This window comes from Cajanus cajan, chromosome 8, assembly GCF_000230855.2.
Source record: "Cajanus cajan strain Asha chromosome 8, NIPB_CcT2T_4, whole genome shotgun sequence".
NCBI lineage: Eukaryota > Viridiplantae > Streptophyta > Magnoliopsida > Fabales > Fabaceae > Cajanus > Cajanus cajan.
The window spans coordinates 447800-456826 of NC_138524.1; the positions used below are offsets into that span (position 1 = coordinate 447800).

At 32.1% G+C, this 9027-nt stretch overlaps 2 protein-coding genes across 2 annotated transcripts; both read right to left on the reverse strand.

Moving 5' to 3' along the window:
* Positions 1 to 886: 886 nt before the first annotated feature.
* On the reverse strand, positions 887 to 3156 carry RAD52-1 (cobalt ion binding protein). The gene is made up of 4 exons (XM_020359255.3): positions 2883 to 3156; positions 2753 to 2790; positions 2546 to 2640; positions 887 to 1330 (listed from the first exon to the last, which is right to left on the reverse strand). Exons 1-4 carry the CDS (start codon positions 3110 to 3112, stop codon positions 1187 to 1189), a joined length of 507 nt encoding a protein of 168 aa, XP_020214844.1. The 5' UTR covers positions 3113 to 3156; the 3' UTR covers positions 887 to 1186.
* Positions 3157 to 3965: 809 nt separating this feature from the next.
* Positions 3966 to 6118, reverse strand: LOC109799076 (GDSL-like Lipase/Acylhydrolase superfamily protein). The gene is made up of 5 exons (XM_020359565.3): positions 5600 to 6118; positions 5210 to 5337; positions 4824 to 5066; positions 4482 to 4737; positions 3966 to 4406 (listed from the first exon to the last, which is right to left on the reverse strand). The coding sequence occupies exons 1-5, from the start codon at positions 5862 to 5864 to the stop codon at positions 4186 to 4188; spliced, it is 1113 nt and encodes a 370-aa protein (XP_020215154.1). The 5' UTR covers positions 5865 to 6118; the 3' UTR covers positions 3966 to 4185.
* Between the last annotated feature and the right edge of the window lie 2909 nt (positions 6119 to 9027).

Sequence of the window (9027 nt, forward strand, 5' to 3'; positions counted from 1 at the left end):
AGTTCTAAAAATAGTTATGCTACAATAAGTTTAAAAAATTACATATTGTGAACTTTTTTTACTTAACATAATTTGTCCGAAATAATTCATACAGCATACAAATGATGACTTTCTTTTCATTATTTGCAAAGGGCCACATGGTTTATTGTTAAAATCAATTTCATATATCGCGACATTCATTCTAAACTTAAGCTTGATATTGAGATTAATTTAGACATGGACAGTTCAAAATTTATTGTACCAAATTTTTAAAGTGAAAGGACATTTGGCATAGTGTAACACAAATAGAATAAGGTCTATATTAGAAAAGATTATAATTTCACATTTCAAACTATTTTATTTTTAAAAAAATGCGTTTAAGAGAATAACTTAAATTTATAAACAATTCTTTTCTATAAAAATAAACTGCTTTCATAAAACTAAAAAAGTTATAAATTGTGATTATTTCTCGATAGCTTTTTCCTCCCTAAAGGTAACTTACAACATAAAAAATTGAAATTTTCTTTTTATCTAAACAAAATTAAATATCTCAATCACTTTAGTGCAAACTTATCCAACAAAAATTCAATTTAATTATAATCGATTATTCAATAATAAATTATTAAACAATCTAAATTTCACAAACATATTCAAAAAGGCTTCAAAATCTCACCTATTTAACTAAATAATTTCATTCAAAAAAACACCTCTGCATTGAATATGTCAAACTCAAATTAGATCGAGCCTTGCATATTCTCACTCTTGCTCACTAGTTTAACTATTTTTGTTACCATAACCAATGCCTTAAGGATAGTCGTTAACATTCTCCTTCATGATATACCACAATGAACAGGGTTTAATTTTGTTTTTATCAGTTGTAAAAATATGCTACAAATTAATACATACATTTTAAGCTATAAAATGCTATTAGTAATTAATAAACTATTATGCGAATAAATTTTGAACATATTTTTACTGTTCTACATCAGATATGTAATAATACATGAATTGTTCCAATCGCGTCCATAAGATAAAACATATGGCAAACCTGACATACAGAGATTGAAGCCACCAAGTTATAACAAAATGCTTCCCTTCTAGTACTAATGTTGCTGTATGATCTCATCTCAAATGATCATAGACAAAAAGCAACAGCAAATCGATGGGAATCATCAAAACATTGACCCTGAGAAGCATAATTGCTTGATTAGGACGCCTCTTCATGATAAAGGTGGAGCCCCAGGCCAAAGCGTGCACAAGCTCTACGAAAAGCCATTGCTTCGGCCTTCTGTACAGGATCTCCATAACTTGTGTCATCTACCGAAGCAGTACCAGTTGATTCCCTAAATATCTAGAAAAATAAATGGGGTTTACCTAGTCAGTGAGACAGAATAAACAGGAACTAACAAACAACTGAAGTTTATCTGCTCATTTTCTGATTCAAACACCATAGCTATATTATTTCACTGTGTTCAAATATACCCAGAGACAATCGAGAACAAGGGCAAAAAGTTCAAAACTATAAATCAGCAATGATGGCAAATAAAGTCCAAAGGCTAAAGATGAAAAAAGCAATTAACATCCCTATAAATTTAAATTCAGTTGTTGAGAAATATATGGAACATGTTCTAAGCTCTCCTTTGTGCCAGTTTCAGGGCTTTGCAAAAAAAAAACATTGTGAACCAAACCAAATTGAACAGAACAGAACAAAAAATAACTAAACCAATGATACAATTTACATTTTACAGATTGAACCAATTCAGCAATCCAAACAGCTTTGCCTGCACCAATTCTATATTGTAAAAACAGGTTTGAGAACAGCTTCCAGCGAGAAGGAGATATGACATTATGGCATGCTGCAAAGACCTTTCATATTCTGGCAATGAACAATAGTTTTGTGCACAGCTGGGCATCATGGAAAGTTGGAATAGGTGGAGCCTCAGTGACCAGCACAGCCCTATTTTGTTCCTCTTCATCTAAGTGCTGTGCCATTAACTGCTTGAGCCTCTCTATTGATGCCCATTAGACCTTCCAGATTCCAGTTTCAGGGAGATGTTCTTAATGATATTAACAAAACCGGTTCTTGATTAACCAGTTTATGAACAGGTTTGGAATTGGTATTTCAAACCTGAGAACTAGCTCATCTTGCATCTTGGTCCATGAGATATGACAGGTTCAAAGAAACTAAATTTCTAGTTTGGTTGAGTTTGGGTTTTGAATGCAGAACTAAAATGTGAGCAAGCCTAATCAATTTAGCTTCACAGGAAAGAACAAGTCACCAAGCGATTCTTAACTTGGTTTGTTAACCGGAGTGTGTCAAATACTTTAACATGTTTTAACTTTTAAAGCCATGTGTGTACACTGTACAGACATAGTTGAAGTATTTTACTCTAATAGTAGATTCACTTTCTTGGCATCTATTAAATTTGGATATAGTAAATAATGGTGAATACAGCCCAGTGAATGTTTGCATGAGTTATGCATTCATTACTAATAATGTAGGATAGATAGGGCGGTTCAAGTTTGCTGAAAATGAATATGATATAGAAAGCAGTAGGATAGGTACCTCAGCATCAGTCCCATAAAGGGTAACTCGGTAGACAACGGAGACAGACTTGGCATCGGCGGAATAGGTGATATTCCGAACCTCACCAGACCACTCTATGATTAGCATAAACGAAACGAAAGACACCACATTATTATTAAACAACAAGGCAAAGCATAAAAGAAAAGGAAAAGGAAAAGGAAAAGGATTAGAGGTGCGTATGCATACCAGGAGCGTGTAAGTTCAAAATGCGGTTCACAACATGCCTGCAAAGAGAGCAATAATATGAATATAGAATATAGAGAAGGAGAGGAGAAATGTTAGGGTTAGGGTTAGGGTTAGGGTTAGAGAATGAAACCAGGGAATGTATCTGATGGGGAAACCGTCGGTTTTCTCGAGGCGGGTTTTGATGAGGGAGTCAGGGACTTTCTTGTTCAGCTCTTTCAGTATTTCAGAGAGAGGTCTACAGATTCCGGAACTGGGAGCTTCCTCTGCAACTTCATCACTCCACTTTGAATAACACCGATTCCACCTCCCACAACCCAATTCTCCGCCTCTCACTCTGCTCAACTTTCTCAGTTTCAACATCTCAAATGTCTCCCACTCTCAACTCTCAACTCTCAACTCTACTCGCCTGCCTTTAAATGGGCCTCGCTAATACCTAATATGGGCCTTATCACATACAAGCCTTTTCAAACTTGTTTTTCATTTCTCTTTTTCCAAACATTTTTTTTCTATTATCCATTTTCTAACACTTCCATTGATAAAAATCAAAATATAGGTTTCAGGAATAAGATTTTTAAACTTCCACTATAAAATAGAATATTTATATACCCATCCTAACATTCCCAACCATGTAAATGCAATAGAAAATAAAATAAAGATAAATTTGGTGTTTTCACCTAGCTTCCTTCTCATTTTCCTGTTCATAAAATTTATCTGATTTAGAGGAATCTATAAAAACTAAATTAATATATTTAAAAATAATTTACATATTACGCACATTCATGTGCAATATTAGTTTGTTTTCGCAATAGTCTTGTTTTCTAAATTATATATTAATATTTACATATATTTATAAGTTAATAGTTTTGGATTAATTAATTTATATGTTCCTGCATTTCATGTTTAACTCTTTTATTATATATATTTTGTGTTTTATATGAAAAGGTTAATAAGTTACATATAAAACAAATAAGGATTTATTTATCGTTCTCTAACAAACTAAAATAAAACAGTAAAATTGATTCAATTTAAAAGAAGCATTAAATTGATTTAGATTGAATTTAACTTCAAAATCAAAGTAATTAGATGAGATTGAATCAGATTTTTTTTCCTCAAGAAACTTATCAAATCCAATTAATTAATACTTGTATTTTTAATAACCCACCTATAAGCAAATTCAATAATATGCATAGCCATGTCATGTAATTCCCAAATCTTATATTATGATACACCTTATGAAGTCTGAACAAAAGTCGACAGTTACTAAGTCAGCCTTTCTAAACTTTATTAACACATTAGATGAGTGTCTTGGAACATTAAAAACAAAGTGCCTTAATATAATGCAAGCTATTATTATTATATTATTAAAAGGCCCAAAAGTAATTGTTATCTAGAATTTTACATTTCATATGAAACTAGAAGAGACGAATAGTGAATCAAATGTTAACCATTTGTTGTATATTAATTGGGTAACTATCATCGGGTGGTCCATTAACAGCTCTCCAGGCAAAGACATATATTGCAGATTCTGTAGGGTGAAAGGCATCCCAAAACACGTACTGATTTCTTACTATGCATGGAAATTGCAATGGGAGGCACGTTAATTGACCTCGGTTCCTTCCAATCCCACAACAAGCTCTATCCACAACATTAAACGCTGCAAACACAATCATTTCATCAATTATGCAATTAATTTGTTTCAGAATGGATTAGTATATGATATATATCTTACAATAGGCCGCGGGGTTATTTAGGATATCGCCAAGGACACGGTAAGTGTTACCGTACGCAAAGATAGCATCGGGATATTGTTTGTTCAGTTGGTCCACCATTGATCGAAGCCTTTCATTGAAGGTTCCAACCATCTGATTAACAAAGTCCACGCATCTTCCTGCTGGGGCCAAAAGTGTGGCTCGAAGATTCGGGATGCAACCCAGTGGCCCAATTCCTCCTACGAAGAACTTCCTTAATCCTAATCTATGTAGTGTCTGCATCAATTAATTCAACATTTTTCAACTCAATCTCTTTATATGTGAAAATGAAATATAAGAGATAAGAGAGAAAATTTAATTACCAAAACTTGTCGCACAAGGCTATCAGCAAGAAGATTGCCAAACTGTTGGGTAGTATAATTATAACTGGTGCCATATAACCCGGGCAAGAGGTAGTTGTTGATGTAGTCATTGTTTCCGGTCACCACAACTGTTAAAGACTTGGCTAAGAACTGATTCAATGCAGTTGTGTTCATCATTGTCCTATACTGATTCAATGTGTTCTCAAAGTTCTGGACTTGCTGGCCCAGGCTATACCGATCACCCTGCATACATCATGGTGCTGCAACCTTTAGACATGTCTAGTAACATGAAAACTAGACTGTAATTTTACATGTTATGTTATAATTTGTTGTGTCCTACACTATTTTTAAAAGCTAAATATAATAAAGAAAAGTGTGTTAAGTACATAGTGTCTCCCTGACTCTTGAAGAATGCCGGAAGCAGCTGATGCATAATTCACACCAGAAAGTATTCTAGCTCCAGTCGTGGAGGGGTCTGCAAAAGGTGGTGGAGAAGGAACACCCAGCATTGCTCCTGTCAAGTTAAAAATTATGAGTCTAGAGTGAGACAACTATTGAATAAATTTCTTTATAAACACTTCCGGTACAAAAAAAAAATAATAAGTTTTTTTTATAATTTAATTTTAACTTTTAGAAAATAATAATGTTATATTAAAACAAAAAGAATGCTAATGATACTCTCTTTCAGAACCGAAATGTCCCCATAGGTAAGAAAAAGGAATGTCCATATTGATGTAGTAGATGCATAACAGTGATTGTGAAATTAGATGAGTTACCAAAGAAGTCAATGAGGGATCTGCCATTAGAAAATCGGCCAGTAGAACCCCCGTTGAAGTCGATGCCGTAAGGATAGTAATTTGACCTTGCGATGGTGTTGAGGAAGTTATTGTTGCCAACTTCAAGCAATGAGTCTCCAAACGCAAACATAGCAGGTACCTTCTGTGTCTGTGAGTTAACCTCTGCAATCCCATCCAAGCATAGCAACAATGCAAGCATTGCTGCTGCTGTGCTCCCATGATTCCATCCACCCTTGTTCCTCATTAGAATAGCAACCAAAGATGAGTGAAAAATGAAGGTTGGAGTTGGAAAAGACGTTATTATTATGCACTCTATATAAAGGTCTGGTGATCATTGTTCATTAAGAAACGCTACTGCAAAAGGCCAAGCCAACCCCATGAAGTATGTTTTTGTGTGCCTTTTCTCACGTTTTTCGTTCCTCTTCGCAATTATCATTTTCCGTTTTCATCTTCTTTGTGTCATGCTGATAAACTTTGGTGTGTCTTCTCCATTATTTTCATGCATGTTGATGTTACTTGTCACAATGTTTTGATGAGAGTAACCGCTTCTTTCTTTTTTTTAAGAAAAAAGTAAGGACGGAAATTGCTCGCACTCATCACTTTTTATGCTTTTTTAACTCTTACGAAAGATAGAGCGTGAAGAAATATATAGAAAACGTATGAAATAACGTTTTAATATATGTATGTAACAGAGCTCTAATAATAATATACATCAACATCAGTTACAATAGTACGACAAAATTTAACCAATGATAGATCAGATGTAGATTGTGGAGAAATAGAAGTAAAACTAGATAAATAGGATGAACTACAACTGATCAAGATACTCAACCTCGAGCGTTAAAGTGGGTTGCTTTTAGCACAATTTTGGGAGTTAGATGAGGATATTTAGCAGCAGAACAGGCGAACCATGGTTCAAACTCCGTGTGTACGTGGATTTTTAGTTCATTGACACTTTAAATCCAAATTTCAGTAAGTTGCAATAAATTCAAGAAGAAGAAAAATTAACACAATAGACTGATCTAATTACCTTAACTCATCACAAGTTCATTAACCAAAAATTACTAGTTAAAATGATTTGGCATTTATATTTCTTAACTAAGGATGGAGGCATAATTTTTTGCAAGTATTAAGTTGTAATTTAAGATATCACTTTATTCTTATAAAGTGGACTCGATGAGAAGTTATATTTCTTTTTCAAACAAAAATAAATAAATTCATTAAGTGAGTAAGAGTGACCCATCCAATTTAATGAGTTAAATGGGTCATGTTGGTGAATGAAACACTTGATAGTTCCTACTCAAGTTATTTTCTACTCAAAATTTCTATAAATTAAATTTAGTAAATTAACTTCCACTCAAAACACATAAATCAAAACATTAAATTTAATTAACAAAACAAAAATTCTTCTTCTTTTTTTTTCAAACTTACATCTCACGTTTTATAATTTTTTCAAATTTTTTTAACCTTCCACTAAGTTTTTTTCTAAGGGGGTGTATTAGTTTAGGATTTTGTAGGATTTTAAAAGACTTTTTTTGAGTAAAAAAGTTAATTGGTATTCAATCAGAATTTTATGTCACTTAAAAATAATCCAGTGGTATTCAATATGGATTTTCAATTTAAAGAGTCCATTAAAATCCATTGGTATTCATTTGAGATTTTTTACAACTTAAAAACAATTCATTGGTATTTAAAAATATAAGGATTTTAAAGGATTGTTGTGTGAGAGGGATTTTGAAGGACTTTTTAGTGTTATCTATAAATACCAAATTCATAAAATAATCTCATCCAAACCCATCGGATTTTGAAGGATTGTTTGAAGTGACTTTTCAAGTATTTCAAGAATTTTCAAATGAGTTTTTCATCTTTTTTTTTTCTATGCTCCTGTCTTCTCCATTTTTTTTCTGCTAATAATATTGCACTATTGTTCATTGCTCATATATAATATTATAGTATTGTTCCCATTCCATTCCCATATTTTATGAAACTCTGATATGTAAATGATAGTGTCATTGACTTGCTCTATTTTTCTGTTTGTTCTCTTTAGTTGACTTGCTTTATTTTATTTTATGTAGTTGAATTTGTTCTTTTATATAACACAAAAAATGCTTGAAATTTTAACTTTTAAGTGGTAATTTTTTTTATAACACGCGTCAAGAAAAGGAAAAGGTGAAAGATGAAATTGATATCATAATCTATAATATATTTTTTTTACTATGAATTTTTTTTTTTTTTTATATTGTGAAATTATGATTTTTTTTATATTTTTAAAAAAGAAAATTAACATAAGACATTGCGGTATCTAATATTATATATATTGCATATGTAATTAGGTAAATATTTTTTGGTGGATTGTGAATTTTCTAATCAACGCCAATTTTTAGCTCCATTTCGAGGTGTAAGATATCATTTACAAGATTTTGCAGGTCAGGGTAATGAACCTGAAAATGAGAAAGAATTGTTCAATCTTCGTCATGCGTCTTTAAGGAATGTGATCGAGAGAATATTTGGTATTTTTAAATCAAGGTTCACAATTTTTAAGTCAACACCTTCATTTTTATTCAAGACACAAGTAGAACTTGTGTTAGTATGTGCAACACTATATAACTTTCTACGTAAAGAAAGTCGTTTTGATGAATTTCTAATTGAAGTAGTGGATGAACCTTCATCTTCAACGTTACCGGTTAATGAAGATCATACTTTTGAGTCTATTATTCAAACCCAGGAGCAAGAGCGAGAAGACGCTAATGCTTGGAGGACTAGTATAGTTATGAATATGTGAGTGAATGTTATTTAAGAGGATAAGATATTATAGAGAATTATTATTATTATTATTTATCTAGACATTGTTGTTTTTTATTATTTTTGTCATTGACTCTTTTTAAATTTGAATGTATGATTTTTTTTTTAAATCTTATCAAATGTTAAAAATCCACGAAAATTCTACAAAATCCCACAGAATCCATTAAAATCTTGATTTAAAAGTCTTGCAGAATCCATTAAAATCCTGATTTTAAGTCTTGTAAAATCCTACAAAATCTTAAAAGTCATGAAAATCATGCAAAGTCTTTTAAAATTCGTAAGATTTTTTTTAACTAAAAAAATCCTTTAAAATCATAATCCAATACACCCCCCTAAATTTCAGACACGAGAGTTTATTCAAAATTAGAATCCCTGCATAGCGCTGCGCCTTCCTAATTAATTGGGTTCTGATACAAAACGTAAATGAAAATTTGTGCTTTCCCTAAATATGCATGTTGCAAGCCCAATAACTAGGAACATATTTTGATGTTGGGCTGCCAAAGTCCAAATTTAGTTATGATATAATGACATTTTATGATGTTGGGCTCGACACAGTTTACTAGTCTGACAATATTTTGAAGGCTCATGATATATACACATGTATA

Bases quoted from the DNA above. Each gene is read 5' to 3' on its own strand.
- RAD52-1 (XM_020359255.3), bottom strand. From the start codon at position 3,112: ATGTTGAAACTGAGAAAGTTGAGCAGAGTGAGAGGCGGAGAATTGGGT. The intron at 2,791-2,882 runs GTTTCATTCTCT...CTCTCTTTGCAG, and splicing joins CCCATCAGATACATTCCCTG to GCATGTTGTGAACCGCATTT. The intron at 1,331-2,545 runs GTACCTATCCTA...TTATTTTTCTAG, and splicing joins TTTATGGGACTGATGCTGAG to ATATTTAGGGAATCAACTGG.
- LOC109799076 (XM_020359565.3), bottom strand. From the start codon at position 5,864: ATGAGGAACAAGGGTGGATGGAATCATGGGAGCACAGCAGCAGCAATG. The intron at 5,067-5,209 runs GTACTTAACACA...TGATGTATGCAG, and splicing joins AAGAGTCAGGGAGACACTAT to GGTGATCGGTATAGCCTGGG. The intron at 4,738-4,823 runs GTAATTAAATTT...TAATTGATGCAG, and splicing joins GCCTTGTGCGACAAGTTTTG to ACACTACATAGATTAGGATT.